The 27,605-nt window shown below is 46.8% G+C and overlaps 2 protein-coding genes across 11 annotated transcripts in view; both read right to left on the bottom strand.

Annotated features, from left to right (window-relative positions):
• The window catches only part of LOC8028448 (collagen alpha chain CG42342), a 420,040-nt gene that overhangs the window by 277,250 nt on the left and 115,185 nt on the right, over positions 1-27,605 (bottom strand). The gene's annotated exons all lie outside the window — the stretch shown is intronic.
• LOC120843782 lies at positions 1,127-3,935 on the bottom strand. Its single transcript, XM_040502709.2, has one exon. It carries the CDS (start codon positions 2,734-2,736, stop codon positions 1,720-1,722), a length of 1,017 nt encoding a protein of 338 aa, XP_040358643.1. The 5' UTR covers positions 2,737-3,935; the 3' UTR covers positions 1,127-1,719.

Genomic DNA, 27,605 nt, shown 5'->3' with positions numbered 1-27,605 from the left:
TGTGTTGTGTGCGCGCGTTTTGGCTGGTTGGATTTTTAAACGTAATTTGAATTTTGTTTTTCAAGAAAAATTACCTTTAAAGTGTTTTGTTGGTATACCCTAGCTTCCTGAGCCTCTTTGCCGTTGATAAAACGCTTGTAAAAAAAAAAAAAAAAAAAAGAAGAAGGAAAGTTAAAATATGTTTAGCCTTAACGATGCACTGCGTCACGAACGTCAGTCAGTCAAAGCGAGAGTCTGTCGGTATGAGGTTGGAGGCGGTTGTCCCTTCGTCGTCTCGCTCAAAATACTCCGGAGACACTTTCTTTTCATCTTGTATTTTCCGATTTGAAACTCGTTAAACGTTGGAGGCGCTTACGCTGCTTGTCTTCAAAAGCAGACCCTTCGGTGCGCCGTGATTTAGAAGGGACCAAAATACACGGGATGTCGGGACGAATGAATTTTTTTCGTTAGAAAAAAAAGGCCGCGTAAAAAAGCGAGAGAAGACAGTGACACAGGGCCCACGTCACCGGTCTAGACAGACGTTTGAACGAGCTTCCTGTTGTTGTTATTAGATTTTCCCCAGGAAGACTATCATCGGCCGCCGGTCGGCGGACTGTCTGAAAACATCAACTGGAATTGGGATTTCGGTGTCTTCCCTCCTCTTAACTATTTCCACAGCGTTACTGGCCCTCAGTCTGGTATTCCTTTTCTTTAGTTATCTCTTCCTTAAAAAAAAAAAAAAAAAAAAAAAAAAAACGAGAGTTTTGTTACGATCACTAAGTGATTGAAAGATCCCGATGCACTGCCGAATATCCGCAACTCCAGCCAAAGCGCAAGTCACAAAGGGAATAAAAGTGAGGCCGTGCGCTATAATTGGACGTCTCGGAAAATGAGTTGCCTTTGTGCGCTTCTTTGAGGTCTTGAGGCCGTGGCGCATAAACTACGAAGTCATGGAAACAACTGAGTTGTTAAAACAAGTTTCCATTTCTTTTTTTTTAAGGGGGGGGGGGGGGGGGGGGGGAGGAGGGGCAAAATTAAAATAAAACTAAAGATTTATACAGCAGACATTGGAGAGCTTTCCAATGTCTGCTGCGCATGTTCGCACATGCGCAGTCGGAGACGCCTCAAGCAGCACGTTGTTGGGATCCGGACATTTCGGTGTAGGACATTTCGGTGTAGGACGTTTCGGTGCGGACATTTCGGTGCACGGAAATTTCGGTGCACGGATATTTCGGTGTACGGACTTTTCGGTGTACGGTCGCTTCGGTGCACGGAAATTTCGGTGTAAATTTGAAGTTCGGGAAGTTGAACTTACTTGCAGTTATTCGGACATTTTATGTTCACGCATAAAATATAACAGTTGTATTCATTAAGACATAAAGCTTGTCCCAATTCAAACACGGTTGATTCTGCTCGTTATTAAGACATACATACCTTAAACAAGTTAAATTACTTTCCTCTTTCACACTACGAGGATATTTTCCTAGCTAGCAGGTGTATAGCTAAACACAAACTTATTCGCTTGTCTGACTTTATTCCTGATGGAATGCTCTTTCTGGAAAGTAGCTCGAGATTATAGGCCTTCTGAATACTATAGAAACAGGTAAAGATACACATCATAGGTTAGTCGTGGGTTTCATTATCAAGCAAAAGTCCGAAGCCAAATGCATTCAGAAGCAAAATAGTACACAAAATGTAATGTGGACCACTTTTATTTACAAAAGGCACATGGCCCGGGACCTAGAACGACACGTTGCGGGCAACTCCCCTAAGGAAGCGTCGCACATCACTAGCGTCGTATTCTCTAGCAAGTGTCTTTAACCGTTCTGCAGCCTTCGCGTATTTCGAGGCCTGCTTGAAGCGCTGGCCCATCTCGAGTCTTCCAAGCCGGTGAAGTTGCAGGGCGTCTTCTCGTTGTAGCACCTCCAAGAATCTCCAGAGAGTTGGGTGCGAGCACTGAACATGAGCTTGGAAGCTCCGGTGCCAGGCTTCCACTGAGTTCGTGGTCTTGGAGCCGCCCTGGAGAACGGTGTCGTGGTGGTTCCATAGCTTAATTGGAAACTGCGCATCTCTTCTGCCCCGTGCCGTTAGCCGCCCAATAAACACATCCTCGAAGTAGTCGACCACCGGGAGAAGTTCTGCGCGGATGCTGGACGCAAGCTCGGTGAATGCCCCCTCCACGTCGTCCTGGGGCACAATTGCAAGAGCTGGGATCATGCGAGCTTCCAGGTTTATGTCGGGGTCAAAAGCATACAGCTCCTGTAGTCCTTCCGACTGAAGTCTGCGGTAGACACATTGCGACAGGTGAAAAAAACACCCGCGCACGTCGGCGCTTGGGAAGACCGCCCTGAAAGCGTTGATAGCCGCCAGTTCGTAATCCACTGTGACGGTCCTTGGCTCGCAATCTCCCCCACACTCGGCGTTAAGGGTGTTCAGGGCTCGCGTGTACGTCCCACAGTCTTTCCGCGTTAGCAAAATGTATGCCGCAGGCAGGATGGAGCCGCCCACTTCGCAGTGTAGACTGTAAACCTGGTAAAACAACTCAGGCGCAACCTTGAACGTCCCGTCGGCGAACCACTTCTTAGATGTTCGGAGAACATCAACCATCTGCGGGCTGCAGAAGATAAGGAAACGGTCCTGGTCTTGCACACCGGAGTCATGCAACAGGAATCTGGACCCGTCAATCTTCGACGCGTACTGCGCAGGGATGACGACGTCTTCTAAGCGTGAAGGGAGAGGCATCGGCCGTTGCTCCATCGCCCGCGCCCTCCTGCATGCAAAAAAGTTGGAAATATTATTGCTGTCACGTTTCAACTATAGGGCGGTTACTCATTATTATTTTACTATATTTTCAATTTTAAAAATGTTTAGGCTAGCCCGATGATAAACTGGACATCTCCATAGCATATGAGGTGGCATATATTTTGCTAAGGTAGCAAAGATGTTAATTCGTAACATTCGTGTATAACACTTACCTTAATGTTCTCTTAACAGTGTCCTGAGGCGGTAAGTAACTGCAAGCTTCCGGTGTCATCTCGGCCACCAGGTGTCCGACGATGGCTTGATTGGGTTCCTCAGTCGTCCGTGCTCTTTCCTTCATTGATGAGTACGCCAACTTGGCCTCTTGGTCCAGTCGGCTGGGAGCATGGCTGTGTTCGTTGATCAGCTTGACAACTTCTTCGTCAATAGTGTGAGCCCTTGCTTTACACTCCAGTTTCCGGCTACATTGCCAGTATGTCTGCGAGGAATAGGCGTTTTTATAAATTATAACTTAGCTAAAGACAGGAAGAGTCGGCGTAACAATCTTCGTACTATTAAAAAAAGATCGCATTTGAATCGCAAACTCAGTGAAAGGCTCACCTTTTCTTTGAAGCAACGTTCCTTGTCATACTCGAAGCCTTCGTGCAGAAGTTTCAGCCCACCGCGGTTACTTCGCAAGTACACAGCCATTTCAGGGAAGTGACGAGTTAGTTTGCACCAACACTGGTTGGCATACGACGACGCGACACACAAGTGAGTCACCAATAGGGGCGTGTCCTCTAAAACCGGAAGTTCTCCCCCCTCCCTCCGCTTCACATCTGCGGCGTTATGTCCTCTCCTGGACCTTCCTTCCTTTATGATAGAATGCGAAAAATTAACTGGAAAGGGCAGAAATAACTGGTGACATAAGACCAAATGCAGGGGTGCCCCCCTTTTCGCACCTCACCCGCTGAAGGCGAAACAAAAGAAAACGAATTCCTGCCTTGTTTGTCCGTATTGTCAATTTCTCCATAATTCTTCTAGGAGAGAAAAAAGGTTTGTTGAATGGAACGGCTTTACAAAAGGCAATTCCAGTGATAAGCCTATATCCGGACAAGCTATCTTGGGTTGATTGTTGGACACCGCAGGAGCATAACATAGCAGCCGAACAAAGGGTAGACTTACCTCCTCCCTCCCCTGCCCCTACTCTTCCCGCTCTAAAATAGTGATCTTTTCGGTTTAGACCAAAAACTACTTATTCGCGACTCCAGCAAAACGGACGCCACCAAGCGGGAAAACCGGGAACCAGCCGGTCCAGGTCGCTCCGCGCCCCTCCGCGTCTCTGGTGGCTTTCGCGGACACGTGTTGTCGGCGTGCTGGCGAACAACGTAATTTGACGAAGGTCCGAAAATTTCTCAAGTTTGCCTAAGTGTTCATTAGTGTGGTGAAGCCTCAGTACATTGTTTTCTCCATCAAGTGTTTGAAAGCCCGTTCACTCCACAACACACGGTCGCGTGCTTTCGATTTCTTGGATGGGGAAGAATCGCGGAAAAACGTTTTGATTTCTTTTCTGTCTCAAATCACATTCAAAGTGACGACTACTTGGTAACTGATAAGGGGCTTCTTTCTAAGGATGTAGAACAGTGGGAGGACGACAGACGAGGCCTTTCACTGGAGGGAACACCAATGTTGCAGTCAAGTGAATGGGAAGGTTCGATAGCTGCTTTTCTTGAGTTTGGTTGTGTTCGATTAGCTTCAAGTTTGAGCCACCCACGCCGGTCGGTGCGTTGGCTATTCATCTTGGCTGCTTTTAGTCGAAAAAGCCTCTGGACCACACTGAAGGAGTTGGGCTTATTTCGTCATTACTTGATTCAGGAAAACCTTCTCGCCGAAAATGATGAATGACGGAAATTTTCTGTTTTCAAAAGGTGGGGGACGCGTCTCTCAACGTTAGAAGCTGTTACAGCATTTTGATCTACCAAGCCTCCAATATAAATATTATATCCCCCGTCGAAGCCAGCAGCAATATATGTCTACATTGCTCAGGTTAACCGGCCACAAAAAATACTTATTTTCTCCGTTCAGGATCCGAAGCAAAGTTCAATGCGGAGAGGTTCTGCGTGAACTCCAGTGAAGACTCTCTTCAGTTTGTCTCCGTGCTGCCGGTTAGAACTATTCGGCTAAGTTTAAGTAGTATCTCTCTGCCTGTCAAATATATTTTTATTCAGCAGTTCACCTAATAGCTAGACTAAGCTCATAATTCAACCCGAAGAATATACTAATACCGCTTCAGTGGTACCCCCATAGTACGTAATATAATACATACCCGCTCGTCAAAATGACTTCTCGATTGCGACAAAACCTGAATTGAAATACGAGTATCAGCGGCTTAGTGAAGTGCCGACGGGTTAACATGATCCTTGGCTCAAGAAGCGCTTGCTTAATTTTCGTAATTTTCGTGCAGCCTGAGTTGTTGACCGAGCAGACGACTGGGAGCTGTTTCTTAAACGCAAATACGCACAAAAGCTCGATTTCGCGGACAGATTAGTCGGATGGTCGAGGTATGCGAATTGGCTGAAAATTACTGTCGGCGGAAGAATTCTGCGGTCATTGCCGCTTTTCTTAGATGATCAAAACTGATTAGTATATTACCGACTCTCCAGAGCCCATATAGTTTCGGTTTTGAACGAAATCTCCGAAACGGCAGTTTGACATGAAAAGAACAAAAAAAAAAACACCGGGAAAACAAAACTATGGTCTGCGAGTTTATGTGCACCGGCTACACTTAACCGTCTCAGTTCAAATACCAATAAAATTGGGCATTAAACAAAAGAAAATCTGTTAAATTGAACGCGCCACCTGTTCAGGTGGCCCGGCCGAGCCGACGCGACCTGGACTCAGCCGCCATGTTTGTTCGGTGGTAGCGCCCCCTATAGGTCGCTGGAGTCGCGAATACCATATAACTAGGATTCCATGCTTTCGGAGTTTAGCTTTCGTCAAATTTGGAGGTTTTTTTGTGTTTTCTTTTCTCAAAAATCTGGCATTTACCGGCGTTTATTTTCGGTAAATACTGAATTCTCAGAAATTACGAGTTTATCGAATTTTATTTCTGGTCAATTTCCAGATCTCCGAAAATGGTGAACAAAATAAAAAGAAGCTATTCACACTTCGACGGATGAAGACAACGAAATTCACTTTTATTGCACGAACTTTACAGCTGGTGCAATCACGGTTGTTAGGAACTCTATCTCAGAGCTTGCTGTAATAGGTGCCGTCATATTTCGTCAGCTATTGTCGCTGGTGGCACGCATATTGACGAGATGAGCCTCTTTTGGCAATTATACAAGTTTTGGAAGGGCACTGGTGAGCGCTCTTGGTACCGTTTTATATTAGAACTAATATTTTTTGTGCTTTGACTTCGATATTGGAGTTTTTCAGATAAATCCGAATCAACGAAAATTTTAGCCGGCGAGTGCTTTTCAGAGTTTTTCGGATATATCCGAAAACACGGAGTCCTACCTATAACTACTCCTGGCGGCGGCCCCGTTCTTCGAAGCATCGTGTTGAGCTTCGTCCATGGCTTTGTCCTGAAGCCCGTATAAAGTTTCATCTTTCCGCTAAAGGCGAATCAGACCAACAAAGTCACCTCCTTGTTCGTTTTAACCAACACCGGTTGGTATACGACGAGGCGACACGCAAATATCAGATGCTTATCATATAACATCGAGTTCTCAAAGTGTAAGGCTAAGGTAAGGCAAGTTTCTGGCATTGTTGACCCTTTTCGTCACAAGTTCCCCGATCCCGGCTTCCCGAAAGAGGCGCACGGTTATCAACCTTTGTCGGAGGCGATAAGACTAGCGTTTATCCCCGTTTCTAAAAAAAGATGGCTCTCTTCAGAACACAAAAAGTTAGAGAAGCAGAAAGGTCCATTGTTCTGTCAACTACAAAGAATGAACCAAAAGGAGGGAAAAGTTTCTTATGAATGCCGAAGCGTTCTCTGTAGCGTTCGAGGAAACAAAGCTGAACAGAGGAAGAATTACTTTTTCGTATCAACTTGGGGGCGAAAGATAAATACTACAAGGGCGAGAAAACCAAATCTTGGGTGTCCCTTTTGTGTTCAACGACCATGCACCGAAATATCCATACACCGAAATGTCCATGCACCGAAAAGTCCCTACACCGAAAAGGCCGCACACCGAGAAGTCCGCACCGAAAGTTCCTACACCGAAATGTCCTACACCGAAATGTCCTAGACCCCACGTTGTTATGTTTCGAACCCCGGCGAGGCCGTGCAACGGTTCACGTACAGGGACGGTTCGCAAGGCTCTATAGCCAACTCGTCGAAAGCCAACTCGTCGACGGCCAACTCGTTGGCGGCCCATTCGTCCAATAGGCCAATTCGTCATACGGCAACTCGTCGAAGGAAAACTTGTCGAAGGCCTGGAACCAAGACCTTTCAACATCTGCCGAAGTCACACCGGCGTCAATGGGCCTTCGTCTTCCTCTTTGTCCAACGTCGGAAGGAGCTGTTGCTGCGAAGCCATAAACCTCCGAGCCAGGGGCTGCTGGACCTCATTTTCATCGATACCAACAGCCATCTCTAATCACGTCAGGATCCCGTTGGTGACGCAATATCGCGACGTCATCCCGGCTATAAAAGGGGGACTCGTGCGGACACGCGCGGCAGAGGCAGAATATGATTTATTATCGAACCCTTTCATCAAATCATGTCTCATTAAACATCTTATAGCCGAAACTCAGTCTCCAGCCTGTCCGTCCCCCAGCCCATAACAATGTACGATACAAAGGCTCAAGATTTGGGGTTTCTTTATTATTATAAAGCCGCGAAATATCGCAGATTTCGTTTTTCTCGATACAAATCAAAATATAGACACAATCGCGCATTCAGAGTATGTACTATTTCGCTCAAGGACAGTACGAATAACTGCTCAGAGCAACATTGCTGTTCAAAATGAAAAAACAAAAAACAAAAAAAACAAAAAAAGAGATATTATACATAGACCACTTCTCAATAAATTTATGCAATCGGATACTTTCCGATTCCATCGTGCGCGCACGACTGTTTCCTGCCAGATGGGCGAAAGAAAAACGATACCCGAAAGAACCAAGAGTCAGTGAACGTGTTCCGCGGGAGGATCATAGCAGGAACGGGCGACAAAGGGCTTCTTCCTCCCACCACGAAAATTCATTTAGGCTTTCCTTTGTCGTCCCGAACCGTTTTCCGCAAAGTGGAGGACGGGGAATTGGGGAAGAGGAGAAAGTGTTTCTCGTTTGTGCGCTACCCGGAACCAAGTGACAGCCCGACTGATTAGATCCGCAGTTTGGGCTGCCCAGGGGCGGGCCGCTTTTGTCGCCGCTCCGGGATTGTTCGCAGGCATTGAGGGATTTGTTCACCCTCTCCCTCTTGTACTCCCTCCTCTTGCGACACGCAGCGTTCCGGCTTTGCGCTTTGTACGCGACGCCCCTACATGCATGCCGTCCGGAAATCTCAGCAAAAACCGTTTTCGAGGACTCAAAGCGAGTTAGCGCGTCGATGTTTAAAATAATTGTATCCTTTTTTTGTTTAATTGTTTTCTCTCTTTGCATATTCAACGTCACTCAGTGGAATTATTAATAAAAAAATAAGGGAATCACAGAAGACACGAAGTGTGCTAAGAGTACAGGGAAAACTCCTTTCACGTCTTTTCACTTTAGCAGAGCGAACGCTGGAGAGGAAGTCATCTACTCTCCAGCGTTTACATTTCTTCATCATAAAGCTCACTAAATGGCCGTACCCCGATCGCTCGCACACGGGCAGCATCCTGAAAGTCTGTGTTCTACGGATCACCGCGGTAAAGTTGCACGTATTAAAAAAAGAAAATGCTAAACAAACTAACCAGAAATATATTTTTAAAAAGCTATAACATCAGCGTACTAACACCAAACTTTGCGGCTTAGATGAAGAAAAAAATAATAAAGTTATAAATCTTTAAAATAAAACTTCACGTTTACAGAATGCTCTTAATCATCATAATCACTATTTATTTTTCTCGAGGACCCGCAAGGGGTATTGCACCAGGGAACGGACATGCATATTAATATTTAAAAAAAGATATGCACGCAAAAATAACAGAATACTAAGAACTGTAATCAAACTTGAGGGGTTAGCGAGAAAAAAAAGGGGGTACTAGTTGGCGCAAACATATTAGTGTCGCTACTCCCTTAACGCACACTAGAACCAAATCAACGATAACAGAGGCACTGTCACTCGAGACGTATTCGCACGGCGGCCGAAGAAAGTGCCGAGCCAGGCCCCAGGAAATGGCGGTCGAAAGCAGCCGTGTCCAACTCCGCTTCATCTTGCGATAGACCCCATCTCAATCCAGCGCGATGGGCGCATCTCGAGACTACAGTCCGTTTCACTTCGAGTCCGACTACAACCAACGCTATATGCGATCCGGTGGGGCCAACCAAGCAGCGTCAAAAGTGCAACGTCATGGTGCAAGGTCATGCGCAGGGAAGGCCGAGTGACTCGTGCTTACTGCCGTCTTCGTGGTGATAGGTGATCGAATGCCGTCGACAGCGCTCGGACGTACGACGAAATAGTCGGCGATGGCGAACCCCCAGAAGACAACGAGCGCGATATGACGGCGCACTTTTGGCGGCGCTCGATGAAGGTCACGTGACACTCACGCGTCATTTGATTGGCTCGCGGGGCTCGTAGCGTCCTCCGCGGTCCGTCGGAAGGTGAACGGAGTATAGACCGACACGCGGCCCTGACGTCACGCAGCTGCGGTGGCGCTGTCGACGGCACTGCGCATGCGCAGACGCTTCGCTTAACGCGAATTCGGTTTCTGCGCACGCGCAGTGCCCACACCTGGTGTGGGCAAAAGCGGATTTGTTTGTAAACAGCGTGTTGGTCGATATACGGCGGGCAGCTCGCAGAGCCCAACGACACCGTGTCGAGCGAGCGTGAGTCACGGTCTTCTCAACGTGTCGTCGTCGGGGGGTCTCTCCCTTGGGTCTCCCAAGACGCCGAAAGGGTGGCGGCAGCCTGCGCGCCACCGAGTGTGTCATTCGTCTTGCACCGTCGGCGCCGAGACCGCCGACGAGGGTGACGGATCGACGCTGCGCGTCGCCGGCGCTGTTGCTTTCGGAAAAGCGTGGCCCCCACCACAGCATAGTGAGCATTCTTGGCGGGCACGAGACCCCAGCGCCCGCGTACCTATTATACGTTGGACGCGGTGGCGGCGTCAATGCTCGCACGCGAATCCCCCGCGGTTTTCCAGGGAAGTTCGACAGTCCCGCGTTGCACCGGGGTTTCTCGCGGTACACAGTTGGCGGAGTCAAGTCTGGGAAGTGCTTCGTGTGTGTCGGCTGCAGGCTGCGTAGGAGGGTGGTGGCAGCCTATGGGAACCAACTGTTCTTTCGGACGGGGTCACGATATCTGGGGTGATAAGCTGGCAGCGGGGTGGAAGATTCTTCTCCGCCTTGCGCCATGTGTAGGTGTGCCAATGCTCGCCAAGAGTCGTTAGTTGGTTTCATTTTTCGTAGGGAAGAAGCAGCTACGCCTTTTGATTTAGCGAGGTAATATTTATCACTAAAATACGCATTTGAGAAGGTTGCTTCGTGCAGGCGCCGGTTCTCCACATTCGCACACATACGTTATAGTCAATATAAACACGAACACACGCGCCTGCACACACGCTTACCCGGCAACGCAGCTCTGCTTTTGTTCGTTAAAAATTGGGCTAAAATTACGCTGAAAGTACAGCAGCACAAGGGCGCAACGAATCTTAATTAGTTATCCCCCTCCCTACACACACACACACACACACACACACACACACACACACACACACACACACACACACACACACACACACACACACACACGCACACACACACACACACACAGCTACATTTACGCAGACGCACACTCACGGAGAAAGCGAATATCAAACATGCGCACACTTCGTACAAATATAAAGTTGTTGTGTTTACGCGTTAATGGTCCTTTCGGATTCTCTCCTGCAATGTTAACAATGGAAGTTTCAGGTGCTTACTAAACTCAATTACAAACTCGTCTATCAAAAAAAAAAAAAGAAAAAAAAAAGGACACGCGTTTGTTGACTCTTTTTACCGCCCTAAGAAAAAGATGCAACGTTGTTAAAGCGGCTACAAATTATTTTTCTAAACAACACTCTTCCGCGGTCCGCTGCTGAACAAACAAAAAAAAAAAAAAAACATTGTGGATAAACACTTTTCCGGAAGAAGGTCAATTGTCAAGAATAAAGCCTCTTGCAACGTCTTAGGACCGGATACACTGCAGCGGAGCTGGTTTTAAGACGTCGCAAAAGGCTTAAAAACCGGTCTGGTCTCTCTCGGTCTTACTCGGTTGCATGTGTGTGAACGGTTCTTCAAGCTCGTTAATTCATCGGTTAATTAAAACTGTTTTTAATTTACATGATTTCTTTTTGTCTTTTTATCGTGAATATGTCTTGGCGGAGCAGATGAGACAGGATGGGAAGAAAGGAATCCCGCTAAAAACAAACTTCAAAGCTTTGGCGTCTACCGCTGCCGCACAGATAGGTTATATCTGTGTGGCAGGGGTAGACGCCGAAGGTTTGAACGCCTAATATTTTCACCCGGTTCCGGCCAGTTCACTACGAGCAACATTCGCAGCGCTCCTGTCGTGAATGGAAGACACCGGTCCGGTCATATTCTGCTCTCATGATCGGTCTGCTGTGTTGCAGGGTCCAATGCGGCAGGCGCGGCTTGGCGTGGCGCTTCTGACCGCGATCGTGCCATTTAACCGGCTGGGCTGACAGTGCGTGCAGTTGATACATAAAGACGGGACATCGGTGGCAAAGGTGACCATCTGGAACAATTGGTGACGAGACCGAACTGTAGGCGGGCCCTCTGTCCTTCACGGTTTCCACATAGCTCGGTGCTTTATCCAACATAAGGCCTGTTGACTGGATTCTTTACATCATCTTCCTCCATCGATCGCGGAGCGCAGATAGGTCTAGAGAGCTGATTTAGCGTTCGGCTGGGACCCGTGTTTTATTGGAGCTTCACTAATTGAAGACCAACCCAACCGAGCGGTGCGTCAGAGATAAAACAAATCATTCACGTTGATGTTGTTTCCGTGGGTTAAGTTCTCAAACTTAGCCATTTTAGGGGCTCGACGGTTAGATCCCCTCCTCAGTAACTTGCACTCACCCTACGACGGACTACAGCCAAAGCTACGGGCCACCTGGTCCAATCATGAGTCATTTAGAAATCACGTGGTGTATTGCACCGACGTGCATCTATAGTCGCACTAACCGCATTTTGAAGCAATATGCCACCTGGTGTCTAACTTGCTTCTGATTGGAGCTGGAGGCCCACAGCTTTAGCTGAAGTCCGTCGTAGGATGAGGCACAGTACAGGCGCAGCTGGTTTAACTGCTTTGTTTTTTCACGGTCATTCTATTTAGCGTATTTTTTTATATTCTACTCTCTCCCTACTTCTGTCCTCACCCCTCAAAGCGAAACTGGACAAACTTTTCCAGTTCTCCCCCCCCCCCCCCCCCCCCCCCTTTTCAACTTCCGCGATGCATATACAACAAGAGCCGCCTGCCTGCTGCATCCGATGACATTATCGTTAAGTGCGCGAAGCCAACTTTCTCGAACGGATTTGTCCGGCGTCGCACCGCTCCCACTCCTCAAACTTCATCCCCGCTGCAATGAGGCCACGGGAAAGCTCCAGATTAAATTGTACGAGGTGAGGAGTGCCTCATCACCTCCTTCCGTCGCAAATTAATTCCCAACCTAACTACCCCCCTGCCCCTTCCCCACCCGTTTCCCTCCATCTGAAGCATTGTTCTCGGTCCGTCGCGCTCGCGTCCTCCTTGAGACGTCGGTTCCTCCCATCTCCCGTTAATCCGACCATTGCTCGCCCACCGGCTCTGCGGGGCATGCCGCGGCGTTGAGATGGACTCATTCCGACAAAGATCACGTACGACGGTCGGGCAGCGCTGCCATGCCCTTCGATCTTTTGTCTCTCTCCCTCCGTCTCTCTCTGCGCGAAAGTGTTTCGGAGAGGCCACCGTTAATGGGCACTTCTAAGTACTGCCCAGCACACCGGGGGCCGCTGGGTTAGTTGGGTTTCGTCTCTTGCTTTACCGTATAGAGTTCCTCTGCCGGCGTTTTTTAGAAAACTGGCTCCCCGCAACCGGAGATGGGTTTCTTTCTCTACTCGTTGGGGCGGCAGCGAGAGTGAAAGTTTCCCGGTAATACGCCGCCGCGCGGCCTCACGTGCTCCTAGTGTTACGTTAATGACCTGGAGATGGGCTTTCGTTGCGAAGCTTTTAGGTGCCACGAAAGTAGACAAAAGGCGGCGCCTTTGAGTGTGTCGGCGTGAAGGTGAAGAGCCGAAGAAAAGATGGAATCGGCTTTCACCTGCATTATTTAGAGGGGCACGCTGGATGAAGAGAAGCGAGGTTGCGGTGTATAGTGTTAGCTATTGATAGAGAATATAATTGGTGTACTAAAGTCCTATAATAATAGATCGCGGTAATAGGGAGATATTGTTTAGAGTGACGTAAATTGTTATCGATTTCACCGCCCCATTTAGGGAGGAAACTGACTGAGTCCATAGGCAGTATCACGACAATTACCCTGTCTGATTTAGCTGGGAAACTAAATTGATGTGATGTCAATTTGCCGCTAACTTTAGCGGGGAAATGAACGGGAGGACGGTCGGAGGGACAGACGGACAAATTTTTGGCATTGGGGAGATCGTTCGAAGCATTTCTTGCTTTAATATACTGTTTTACAAAGACGTTGTAACCAACTTGCTGCATTTGCTGGAACGGCGATAAACACCGCTTGTTATTAGCCTGCTGGGTTGATTTCCAGGGCGGCACTGCCAAGCGTTGTGAAGAAACCATGAAATAGTAAAGCCACGAATGTGTGTCTCCCGCTAAAAAAGACAAGAAAAAAAAGAAAGAAACCTTTCTTCATACGAAACACAATTACAGGTCGTCTCTTGCTTATGTTTTTGACCTGCAAATTTTCTCGTGCCAGCAGACCACAAATCTGGCTTTCCACCTGCTCTGTGGCCAACCCACACGCGGGTTTTTGTTACGAAAATATTGACCAATATTCCAAAAGCCACAATGCTAGAAAAAAAAAAGAAAGTGATGGGACTGATATACTTTCCGTCCCTCCATGCGTGTGAGTGACACGAGATGTTGACTAGAAGTCTAATATTAGGAAAGAAAACTAAAATAGAGTTTAAACTTGAGTTGTTCAGTCGCCGATCGCTTTCAAATATTCACTTAGTACCTGAGCACACTACACAGCTTCCTTCCCCAATACGTTCCTGCGGCGACCGTTAAATAGGTTCCCGAAGAACCGTCAGGTAACGCAAGCACAGTGTGCTCGCTAAAAAGGTTCTTCAAAGCGTCGGAAGCCAAAGTAAGTCCTCGAGGGGGGCTGCAACAAACGATTGGTTGATGTAAGCGCGCTTTCACATGTGCGTATCTGTAGACTGTAACGGCTAAGGAAAGGAATCGAGTGCGAGGCACGTTGGCCTGGCCACTCCATGCATCGCGCACGCCGTTCAGAGCGAGAACGTAATGCACGAACGCATAGCGTCGAATCAAAATGAAGAAGCACGAGCGGGGCTTCCAGCCTCCAGAGAATGGTTGTGGACAAGTAGTAAAAGTATAGCAAAAAAAAAAAAAAATACTGACAGAACAAGGTTTGTTTGTTCTTTCTTTATGTATGGTTCACAAGAGCTGCAGTGCCACCAAAAAGACAGAGGATGAAGCCGCGCGTACTCGCCAGCAGCTTTGACAGGGTTGTACACCAAGTATGAAACGAAGTATAGTAATTCAATGAATGGGTTATACATGTATTTAAAAAAAAAACTGTCTGGATTCCGTTTGAGTGTGCACAAGCGTTCCGTCTACTCGTGCGTGTGCGCAACTCGGAGAGACCTTTGTATGCGCTGGGACTTGCGGACCTTCATTGCTGCGTCAGGCAGGCGGCCGGCGAGATTGAAATATGGTGCGCTCGCTACACACCTATACCATTTCACAAACTTCCTAGCTGCGAGTCTAAAGCATGGTTCCGGGAGCGTAGCTTTGATAAGTACCGCATTCCTCCTGCGCAGGCGGCAGCCTGAGACATTTGCCAGACGATTCTGCTCGCAGCCGTCCATTACAATGCACAAACTGTTACGCTTCTGTAGTGGCGGAAGAAAGAAGGTATATGAGTGGATAACGCGGTTGTCAAGGTTCAAATAAAATACAACGAAAAAACTGGGGTAAATTGGTTTTGTTAATACGACCTTCGTATGTGTTTTGGTTATAATGATGCTCAGTGTTTTTCACTGTGGTTTGGTTTCTAATAAAGAAAATATTCTCTAGTGATTTTCTTACTGGTTCAGCGCCTTCGGATTAAAATACCATTTCCTAAGGAAGAAAAAAAAAAGGAAAGTAAAAAGGCAGATTAAAAGATCCGGCGCTCGCAACATATTATTTTGGATCAGGTTCTAATTTAATCTGGACACTTCACATCTTTTCATTACTGAAAAGGCACGCGCACGAACAATTTGCTGGCCTCGACCGCCGTTCACACAAATCTGTCTCGCTCTTTCCTTGCGTGCGTACGTTATATACGGTCAAAGCGACCGATCTGGGATATATTTTTTTCATTCTCTTCGTCCTCTTTAATATCTCCACAATCCAATAATCCCCTTCATGGGCGCGAGCAGACGGTGGTGTCTTCGCTCACGCCGTGTCAAAACGCCACCGGCTTCTCATTTCATTTCTTGCCCCACCACTCGCCTTGGAATGGAAGCAAAGAGGCGTAGTCCAGTCAACTTTCTCGCTTTTGCCTCCGAACTCGGTCCGCGGAAAGTCATCCCGTACGTACTACCAAGGTTTTCCGGTTTTTATTTATAAAAAAAATTGGAAAATCTTTTTCGGTCTTTAATTTCTTTTTTTTAAGTATGGTGTATTTTCGCGAATTGTTTCGGACGGACGCTAAAAACAAAAACAGTAAATATTTGTGAAGGAAAGAAAAATCTAATGAAAAATTAAAAATTTAATTCGAAAAAGTTTTAAAAAACATTCTGACCGACAAAAAGGCGTTTATTTAGCTGGAGTTAAAATTACAGCAAATGAATGTTTTTTCAACCTTAATTTTTTTTACACCATTAGACGCTTATTTGTATTTTTTTCGTTTTAACCAATTTTGAATTTTTGACACGGACGGATGTTCCATCGGCGTTTTTCGGCTAAAATAGCAAAAAGTCTACAGCCTATATACCATAACCCGAGCCAAAAGTCCGAGCTATATGTCACGAAAAGAAAGAGCGCTGGTCATCATCACGGAGTTCGGAGAGACCGAGGCGGACATGCATAAAAGACAGCCGAAGGCACTCCGTACCCCGACAGCTCGTCAGGCGTCGGACAAGAAGAGCTCAGCCCTCGGGCAGCAAGCGACGGCGGACACCGCGGGCAGCCGCCCGAGTCCCCCAGCCAAGGCGATAGCACCGGTGAGCCTTGCCTCGCAAATCGGGAAGGCCCAAGCGCGGAGACGCGGTGGTATTACCGCTGCAGTCGCCGGCGAAGGGAGTTCCGATCCTCAAGCGCGGATAGAGGAAGTTGGAGCGGGGTTAGCCAAGTCTGACAGGCAATCTGACAGCGGATGCGATGGATCACGTGTACTGTAATGTAATAAACTTCGCCCCTCTCTCCTCCTCTCTCTCTCTCTTCGAGCTGCGTTCCCGCCCTATTCCTCGTATAGGAAACGCCGGTGGGTCTTTGGGGCGGTGCGGTGCTGTAGAACGGCCGGTGCTCCGTATGAGTTCTTGAAAAAGGGATTATACGGGAGGACCTCTGCCGGGAGAAAGGTCTTGGGTGGGAGTCGAGAGACAGAAGGCGCTTGAAGGTTTCTTTTTTTTTTTTGTGTGTGTGTTGAACTTTCCCGCAGTTATTGGCATGAGGGACTCTTTTTTTTTTTGTTCGGTTGCTTGTGGGGCATCGATTGTGATGTGCTGAGGAGACGATATTCGACAAACTCCAAATTTATACGAAAGCGGTGGAGGAGCGATGTAGGACTTAGATTAGATTCTTCTTCTGGGGGGCGCCATTGACGCCTTTGACGTCGGTCCCGGTAGTTGAGAGGTAATCGCCCTTTCTTTTTTTTTTTTTTTTTGTCGTTTTAGAGGAGGCCGTTTAATGCACTGACTTCTAAAAGCGACGTAAATCCGTGCGATTTGCATTTAATGCATAAAAATTGCAGTAAAAAAAAAGAAAACTAACCTTTGGCGCAGGAGATAAACACCTTCGCTTTTTCCGGTAAAAAAAGAAACTGGTAGCAACTTGACTGATTCTCTGCACTTAGTAGTGGGATCTTGACGAATTGCTTGTCAAAACCAAACGGCTATTGTAAGCAGTCGGGCTAACCCCATTCAATGTCGAAAATGAGAACTGCTCTATTGTTAAGATCATTGTATAAAGGCTCTGCATGCACATATATATATATATATATATATATATATATATATATATATATATATATATATATATATATATATATATATATATATATATATATATTAGAAACTTAAGTGGTGTAGAGTTAGTCGTGTACGCGTTCCTGCAAAAAGTAACCGATTTTAATTACAATTACTTATTTAAATGTAACTGATTACAGTATTCAATTACTGCCTCTCAAAAGTAATTAAAACTTACCATAAAGTAACTGACTACTTTTGACGTTACTTGTTTAAAGCTTTTATCACGAAATCAAAAATGGATATTATGTTCAAAGCGGAAACGAGGCACTTTCGACAGCTGGACAGTCAAAAACGTCGTTGAGCGCGTTGACATTCTCTTCCTTCTGGTATCTTGTTATCTTTTCCTATAGTTGTTTAGGGGTAAAAAATTAAGCGTCCAATGTTGGTGAAATAGACGAGTGACGCACGGGCAAACAGAGCCATTTTTCACGTAAAAAACTCGACTGAATAATTTGAGCTCTTTAGGAAACATTTAATTGATTAGTTCTAATTGATTACAGAAAAATAATAATTAAATTATAGTGAACGTTACCGCAGAAAAAAAGTAATTGAAGAGTTAAAAAAGTCACAATAAAATGCAATTCATTACAAGTAATCCGTCACTTGTAACTCGCAGTAATGTGATTGGTCTGAGTCGTTTTGGAGCAGCCTAAAGTCGATTTTGAAGCAGCAAAATACCTTTTCGAACATGCGCGCACATTTCATTTGCATTCGTAACACTGCTAATATTTCGTTGAGCTTCATATCTTGACCTGTCCAACTAGGCAGTGTCTACCTTGCCTTCTCATTTACGTGAAACTTTTTGTTATCATCGATCGCAGAGCAGGATCGATTTCCTCAAACACCAAACTAGCCTTTTAGTTCCATGTAGAAGCATCAGACACGGTAACAAGATGTCTGATGTAGGACAGCACGAACTGCGGTGAATGGTTCTTGTAGGTACGGAATGGCAGTGAAATAATTTTGGAATACAATAATATTGAGTACCTAAATTTATTTATTTCAAGTTCTAGAGGTTGTAATAAAACTGCAGTTCTTAATTCAGAAAAAAAAAACTCTTTTCGTTTGATTATGAAACATCAAGTATGTTTGATATAGAGAACTTCCTAAAAAAAATTGGTTTGTGAACGATTAATACGCCTTCTTAAAAACTCTCCCGCCAAACGTGTTAAGATTCTTCCCTAGCTTGCACCCACTACTGCTAATTTAGTTGTAATTTACTTACACCTACATAAAAGGGACAACTAAACGAAAAATTAAAGACGTTTACAATTCCCTGCAATGCCGAATTAGAGCGCAGCTCTTGAGGAGGAGAGGAAGGTACGGAGAGGAGGGTATGCCCCTCCTCCTCCTTACTCTTTCTCTCCTTGTCCTCCTCCCCTCCTCCTTCCTCTCCCCCTCCTTTTCCTCCCATTCTCTTCCCCACCTCCTCATCCTTCCCTCCCTCTCTCCCGCCCTACCTCCTCCCACGTGACGTCACTCGTGACCGTCGTTACGTCACTCGTGAAAGCCTTGTGAAGGTCGTGACATTCACGTAACCTTCACTGTGAAGGTCGTGACCTTTACGAGTGACCTTTGTGACGTCACTCGTGACCCTAGTTACCCTCGTGACGTCACACGTGACGTCATTATGGGAGACGTCCATAATGCATCGACTGCGCTCAAGCCGGAAACGAACGCCTAAGAGTTGTGCTCTAAAAAGTTGACATAAAACATAAACCTAAAGAACAGTCAATATAAATAATTTTGCCATACCGCAATATCCTTACCGAACCTTGCTGAATCTAGAATTCGAAAAAAAAAACATTACCAAGGTATCGCAGTCAGCCTATCGTATAAACAAGCCTAAGTTTTATTCAAAAACTGTCACGTCCCGCCCAGGAGAAAAGTTTTCCAGTTATAACACCGGTGCGCTGCGCCGAAGCATGCTATGAAGGATGGATGGATGAATGGATGTTAATGGCTACACCCTTTGTAACGCGCGGTAGCGTGCGCCACCTAGCCTAAGTCTAGAAAAACAAACACGTGATCCCTCACGCTCTTCTAAGCAAACTTTCTCCCCCTATCGATCACCAGGCAATGTGGGATATCACCAGAATAACCTTTCGGGGGATCGGGCAAAAAAAAAAAAAAACACATACGCACTCACACACACACACACACACACGCACACACGCATACACACACATTCTCTCTTTCTCTCTCTCTCTTTTGTTCCCCCACTTGCATGCACGCACACACTGCGGCTCTCTTAGCGTGAACAAGCAGTCGCTCGTATTTATTTTTCATGGTTTTCTTTTAAAATCAAAAAGCTGTAATCAAAACTACTAGTGTACCTTGAAGTGCGCATTCGGAACACTGAACCTAAGCGGTAAAATGCAGTGCCCGCCAACACCATTTTACTTAGCTGCTAATTATTGGGTACATCTCCTCCCATAATCATTTGAATAAATAATTATGGGTGGAGATCGCGATGGATTACGTCATGGTAGTCGCTCGACTGCAATACACCAGTGTGCGGGGAGAAGCGCACTAAGCGAAACTAAACCCGCCAGAACAGAACGCGAGCATGAGAATTATTGCATAACTCCCGAGTACTGTCAGTGTTTGGTGCGAAATCAGATCGAATAGTACGTTATTTGACGCGATAATCTAAAGGTCTGGAAATTTTCACAATCCTATTGTAACACTCCGGCCAAGCTGCGAGGCCTAAGCAATTATATTTTCAGTAACTAAGCTGAAATTAAGTTTTGGTTCAATGTTGGCGCAAATTCCTCAGACTGTGATGAAATGTAGCAAGATGTAGCAGGGTAAGCACGATGGCGCAGTTTGACGCAAATGACGCAGCAATCACATCACTCAATTCATTCTACGTCTTAGTAGAATGAAGCATTCTGGCAATTTCCCTTTTATGATATATATATGGCTTTGGGGCCATTCGGAAATACATCTACTCCCGTCATGCCCTAAAGACCTTCTCTATACGTCAACGAGACGGCATGTACAACACCTACCGTTGGCATTTGCGTGCCGTATTCGTTTCACCTATTTCTGTCTAAATTGTTTTACAACCAGTCTGATGGCCATTCTTGCAAGGCCTCGGTTGCTACATTGAGGCTGGCGTCTCAAATGCTCACTGTAACAACGTAGACTGCATTTCAGACCAAAACCCTTCAACTACTCTAAAGCCAAGTATCCTTCCAAGATCAAAGTGAACGGCTCAACGAGTGTGTTATATAGGAAGCAGGTGCACAGACCTTTGTTTAGGTTCTCTATTATTCTGACCACTCTGTCCTTTCTCCAGCTGGAAGTTGTCAACCCGCACTCACATTTCTTTCTCACTCTCTTTCTCTTTCAAACAAAATATCCTATATTAATGCGGAGCGGAGCGTCGTCTTCTTCTTTTGCAGGGGTTGTGGTGACGTCAGAACACCGACCTCTGATTGGCTCCGATTGAAGGATATAGTGGGTAGACCTCAAGGCAGCTTGCTTTGAGGTCCAATCAGAGCTCGGCACTCTGACGTCATCACAACCCCTGCAAAAGAAGCAGACGAACTCTAGCGCTCCGCATAGCTGACTATATGCGAACAGTTAACAAGAAAGAAAGCACGCACGTCTCTGCCACACTTCGTGACTTCTAAAACACAGCAGCGACTCAAAAAATAAGGGAGAAGGAAGCGACCGAACCAAAGGTCAAGTTCCTTCAAATCGCCATGCACATATACACACGACGAGCCTCACGAGGCCGGTCCCACGCACGCGTCAAACCGTGGGATTCCAGTTTCGTCCATCCCTCTCTCGCGGCGGGGTTCCTCCCTGCCGCCCCGATCCACAAGAAGCGACTAATAAACCGTCACATAAAGGACGACGCACACCGCACTAAAATGACCAGTGAGCACCACACCGGGAGGGAGCCCGCGGTCGCCGAAGGACCTGAGACCCGAGAAGAGGTGCCAAAGCCGTAATGGCTTCGTGAAGAAGCGCTTCTCTTTTCCGGACTGCATGCCTGCCCTCCTCGGATCACAAAAGGTTACACGGTGCCGCCCTCAACTGTATAGACCGCCCCACGCGGTAGAAAGTGCTTTTTAACGACTGTTTCTGGTCGGCCACCCCGGGAGAACCTTTATACCAACGCGCTGTGAAGAATAGGGTCTCACGGATCATTCGGAGGAAGGAAAAAAATAAGACAAGTGCCGAGGCGCTATTTTGATAGCCCAGGTGCCGCACGCCGTCGAGTCTCCTTTATTGTTTGCGCAACATGAGTGGTGTGCGGCCGCGATGTATAGGCGCCTCTGACCTCGCCTGCTCCGAGTTGATGGCGGGGCCCGAGAAGGACGGTCATCTGAGAATCTCCGAGTTGGGATGGTGATGTTTTGAGACGAGGGGACGGTGGGCTGTCTCGTCCTCGAGCGAAGTGCGATGGCACTTGGAAGCGACTTGACAAACGGAGGTTGTGGCTATGGTGAATCATTAGGAAGTCATAACTTGAATGTCAGGCAATAAAAGATGTAAATCTAGAAACACTATTATCGAAGCCATCCGCAAGGATGGAAGGACACGGGTTCTTTGTGGGCGTTTGAGTGAGCGGGAAAGGGGGCGAGGGGATTTCACATTTGAAAATCGAGGCATCAATTCACTGATGAGAGGTTTATCTGAACGTGACGCTCGCGATATGCCACACGGTGAGCGAAAATCTTGAATTGAACTGCGATATGAAGAGATCGCAGCTGGTCCGCGGCTCACCGGTTCAACACCAGCGCGGTGTCGGCGCCCACTGACCGGAACGCGTGGCAGTGGCCGCTCGTTCTGGGCGTGGGTTGAAGATGCAAACACCGCTAAATTTTCTGCATTTCAACGTATATATTACATGATATAGGAGAGGTTATGAAGAAGAAGAAGAAAAGAAAAAAAGGAAGCTTGCGCTCGAAGCGGAGCATCTGTACTTCGTTCACCCTTAAGCTGAGACTAGAAGCTCCGCCTTCAGCGCGAGCTCGCTGACTTCCGCAGCGCTTTAATTGCGCGTGCGTGCGCGTTCACATTTGTGTTAGCAAGGGCAGAAAGCTCGCGCTGAAGGCAAAGCTTCTAGACTCAGCTTAACGGCGAACGGAGCATAGTGTCTCTTCATCAGCGCCGCGTGACCCTGTGCCACGTCTGCCATGTCTTTTGACATGACTTTTGTGCAGCGTGACGTGTCACGTGACGACGTCCCGTGGATTCCGTCACGTTCTGCAGTATGAGGTCAAACCGCGGTGGAAGAAATACACTTAGGTGATCGCACCGAGCGCGCTTCACTCGCACGGGGATAGATGGCGCTCAAGTATAAAGGGGCTCGTGAAGGCTTCCATGAGGGCCTGTGAAGGAAATTACGCATTCTTTACTCGGTCCCTGTGTACTGAGTGGTGAAATGGTGGATTTATGTCGGCGAATTGGCACTGATTGCCTTTTCCCCCATGCGGTTGCAGTTCTTTTAAACGAGAACCTTCCGATGGTGACTCAACGTGGCAAAAATACTAGCATAAATATAAAGCTTCCCGACGCAATCTGCTGGGGTTTTAATAATTCAGAGTAATTTAAAATAATTCCGTTAAACAGCTGGGTCGTGCTCGCATGTTTTGTCCGACAATATTTGGTAACAGTTCCGCAAATTGTTTACACACATTGCGTGGCTTTATCGGGGTCGGGGGATTTTTTTTCTACCCTGCTCCTGCCTTCTTATTGAAACAATAAATTCTAATAATGTTTCATAGTGGGGCCTAAATAATTCTTTACCTGCGCAAAACGGCATGAACATTACAAGTGGTATATACAGACAATGTCAACTGGTACTGTGGTATATAGAAACCATGTGAGTAAAAAACATTTTTATTTATGATGACATTTTATAGGACATCAATCACTTTTCATCTATATGCTCACAATATGGTGGCACCCCATTTTACACAAAAAAAATACCCAACAAATATTTTGCTTTAGAATGTACACAAAGCCTGAATTCACTGCATACCATCAAAGAACGCAATTTCCTACATCCCGTGTTTCTCACCCACGCTCTTAAACTAAGACGAGCACTGCTTCGCTGATTTCTTTTCTGGAGCTTGTTAGTCTCTACTCGTGGTAATATGCTGACAGTGTTGTGGCATTCGCATGCTGATGTAGTGGTGAAGCAACTGGGCTATTATATCTTCTTTGTGTTCAGCGCATGGAAACGTTATTCTGCATGTGTCAAGAACACTGTCCATTGTGTCCCAGTAGAAAGTCTGGTAGCTTTTATTTCCCACAAATAACAGTTTCTTTTTTTTTGTCTGTGTGTGTGTAGCTGGAAAAGGTTCCTGTTGGGGTGCTTAAGACCTCCTCTGTGCTTCACGTTTGTCAGTGGTGCTTCAGCATAAGTGTTCTTGTCGATGCTGAAAGCGGATCGGCATACAAGGCAGTTTGTAGCTTTTTTTTTTCATTTTCACTCTCAAAAACCCAGTTACATAATATAGTATCCAGTCCACAGTCTTGGCTCCTTCAACCTTTTCTGTCCAGAGATCTTCGTATTCCCAGTCTTTGACAGAAATTAGACGGTCAAGCTTGTTCTTCACTTGGTCAACGAGATGAGGAGACAACGGGCTTTCATCATCCGTTCTGATCAGGGCTCTGAGATCTGACAAGTCAAGTAATGACTTCTCCCCTTCAACTACTCTACAGTTGCCGAGCTTCGGAGGCTTCAGGATAGAGAAAATTTACAAGGTGGAAGAAATACCCAGAATTGCAGTTGCGAACGAAGGACGTCTTTCCCATTCTTATAGCATAGCATAACTTCTTGTTCGGGTTAAGGCTCACCTTCGTGCACGAGGGTGGCACCTGTCATCGACACAGCACCAAAGCAAAACACGAAGCCAGCCACTGGCTGCAAACCACCACCAGACCACCACACCGCGAAAAAGGCGAGCTCGCTACGCCGCCGACACCATGGCCGCCGAGGAGGGACCTCATACCCATGGTGCTACTAAACTACTCCTGGTTCGAGGCTAGCTCCGAACACAGATGTGGTCGCTCGCTCCCCGCGGGAACAGCGGCCAGAGTGATCACCTAGATGTATATCTTCCACTGTGGTCCACATTAAATCTCGACATTAGCACGTTCGCACCGACATTAACGACCTCACAACTTAATCTACGCCCAAGAATCTGTCGAGGATAACCAAAAAGGGGAAACATTTGCTTTGATATGTTTTTTTTTTGTTTTTTTTTTTTCACTGTGAATGCATGAAGCTGCTTATACATCATACATAAGACACGGAGTCCTCCGCAGACATTTATGACAGAAACATCTACGGACGGGCCTCAAACACGTTCGAAGAAAGTATTTTTTTACATCTATGTAAGCTTCGAACATTTCTGCGGACAGTTTCTTTATGACCAATGTGAGAGGGCTGTCGTGAAAGGAAGACACACGCCTCAAACAGCGTCCAAGGGCTGTCTTTTTTACCATGCATCAGCAGTGTCACCTCGGCTTTAGGTCATCACAAGGTCAGCCCCGGCTCAATTGGGCCTCCAAGCACTGAAGCTGCGACGTTATTTCTTGAAGGCAGATTGATGTTTCGCTACACGAAATGCGGGCATGGGCCCAGGAAACAGATGCCTCCTCGAAGATGTGTTCCGGCAGCTGAATTGTAGGTGTCATTGACCCGCACACTATGCTCCTTCGAACATGAAAAAAAAAAAAAAAAAAAAAGAACCTTACAACAAGACGTGACCGCAATGTACACATCCACAAACCCCAACCGCCCTACAAACCCGTCCGACCGCTAAACTCGTACATTTAGGAGCTCAGCGAAAAACCTCCTCTAGCCAGCGAGTCCCTCTGTGGCCGCAAGTTTGATCCACGGACAGGAATTCGCTCGCGCCGGGATTATGCTGTCCATCTTGGTCGGCGACCCTCTTCAAACGTAATGATACACATTTTCGGCTCGCGTTTCGTCCACTGCGCGGCTCCCAAGTACCGCCCTCCGCCCGGAATCGTTCTGGAGTCATCTCTCCGTACGCAATTACGGGCCCTGTACGCGTTCTACAGTTCGTCCGACCTCACGACGGACCGCAGCGAACGTTTCGAGCCATAAAGGGCCAATCCGACGCTACGAACTTGTCACGTAACTACACGCGCGCCGCCCGCGTCCCTGCCCCCCTCCCCAAGCTCACGTGACATTCACACAGCATTAGACTGGCTTATACGACTTAGTACGTCCATCGCTGTCCAACGTAAGGCTAGACCAAGTATATCTGTTGCGGTCCGCGGGATACAAGCTGATGCCCGCACAGACACAAAAGAGGCCACCGGTACAGGTCTCAGCGTGCGACTCTGAAATAATGACTTAATGACCCCTCACTTTTTGTATTACAGGGTCGTCCTTACCCGCCTCGTGTATATACGAGTGGCCCTGCAGCTCGCTGGCTCGACTTCCCTTTTTGATTTGCGCGCGGACCACGCCATGTATACACCGTTTCACTTAGACGATGGACCGCCAGGGACGCTACGAGTCATCGGAGCCAATCCAATGCCGCGCGAGTGTCACGTGATCTTTAGCGACGGGCAACCTATATCTCACGGTAAATGCGCCGCCCGCAATCCCGCATTTTTTTTTCTTTGTGCGTGATTGATTTAGCCGGTGATATCCAACTCTCAAGGACAAGGAGCACCGTGACCAGAGTGTCGAACCGGAACCGAACCGAACCGAAAACCGGAACAGAACCGTTATTTTTAGCCGAACCGGAACTGAACCGAACCGAAATCTTCGCCGCCATCTTGGAACTGAACCGGAACTGAACCGAAAAAAAATATAACGGTAACCGGTTCAAAACGGTTCACGGTAATTTTTTTTGTATTACAAAGTGAGTGTTGGAGAAGTAAATATTGGCAGCTGGCATTTCTATGTAGTGATCAAATTGTCATCTACCGAATTGCAATGTATAAGAAATTGCGGGTTTTCGTGGCGCTTTTGTATTGGCACTACAATTAATCGTGTGTCACGTGGTCACGTGATGTCATGGTTTCAAGACATGCTGTCAAATAATGTCACGTCACGAGGTTCCGTGGCGTGGTCGCATGACTCATCGCGTCAAGTCGACTTAAATTCAGAACGTCAATTACCCCTCTCTTCTACAACGTTTCGTATGCTTTTTCCTCCCCGGCCTTCCTTTCCCTCGCCCTACCTTCTTGAGTTGCAGAAAAATATAGATGTATTAGCGTTGTTGACACCGTGACGTCACATGCCATCACGACTTCTCACCGCGAGTCATGCGACACCGTGACGTACTCGGTAGTAATGAGCCCGAGCCGAGTGCTCGGGTTTTTGACAATCAGCATCGCCAAACATTCTTTTTGCCTCGTGTTCAATCAAAGATAAGACTAGCCGAACTCTAATAATGCCTAAAGCCCAACCCATGCTTTATTCCTTGCCAACCCCAGCATGACTATGATGAACACTGGCGGTATACAATTAGCGTCAGATCACATCGCCGCTTGTTCCAACTGCGAGGTGAGGAAGGGAAAGCTGTTCTTTTCTTTATTTTTTCCGCGTCTGCCATTGAGCAGAGATTGAAACTAATGGGTGTTTCTGCAAGCTATCAACGTCAGAGATTACCTCTTAGCAGCATTTACTGAAAGTGCAAAAATTGTTGCATGAATCATTCTACATGTTCACATCATTGAGGCACTCAGACATGTTTTCGTTGTTGCTGAACAATCCCAGAAAGTTGTCCCCGAGAATAGAAGGATTGAAAGGACTAAATATGACTTATTAATCTGACGATAAATAGAACTACAAGTGTGTACGGCAGGGATACTTGAAAAGAAAGATTCTAGTGTCCTTTGAGGGACAGCCAAACGTCGGCACTAGCTCAGATTCTCGCAGTTTTGTTTAAACTTCACAGTTTTTGGGTGCAAAATAAAATAAATGGAGAATTACTGCAAACAAATGACAGAAATATAATTGTCGACTTGGCACTCCCAAACAAAGGAGGGAGTCTAAGAACTAAAAAGTATTCTGTGGAAGAGCACCATCAAATGAAAAAAAAAAGGGGGGGGGGGGGGGGAGGGGGGGTTAAAAACCTACTGTGTTGTACAGGATCCTCTGCTCCGCATCTTCGGCACAGAGCAGACAGCGTGATCCTACAAACATACTTCGTTCGCGAAATCACTCCTGCCAGAAAGCGCGTTTTCGGGGTGCCAGACGCTCGCGCCGTTCCTCACGACGCTGTGCCAAGGAAGAAAAATTTTCAATTTCTGAATACATGGGAAGCGCTGAGCGCGAACCTTTTTGCAGC

Source organism: Ixodes scapularis, unplaced genomic scaffold, assembly GCF_016920785.2.
Source record: "Ixodes scapularis isolate PalLabHiFi unplaced genomic scaffold, ASM1692078v2 PGA_scaffold3__209_contigs__length_174095766, whole genome shotgun sequence".
NCBI lineage: Eukaryota > Metazoa > Arthropoda > Arachnida > Ixodida > Ixodidae > Ixodes > Ixodes scapularis.
This window is presented reverse-complemented; position numbering and strand designations above follow the sequence as displayed.

Coding starts and splice junctions, on each gene's coding strand:
- LOC120843782 (XM_040502709.2), bottom strand. CDS start 2,736: ATGGAGCAACGGCCGATGCCTCTCCCTTCACGCTTAGAAGACGTCGTC.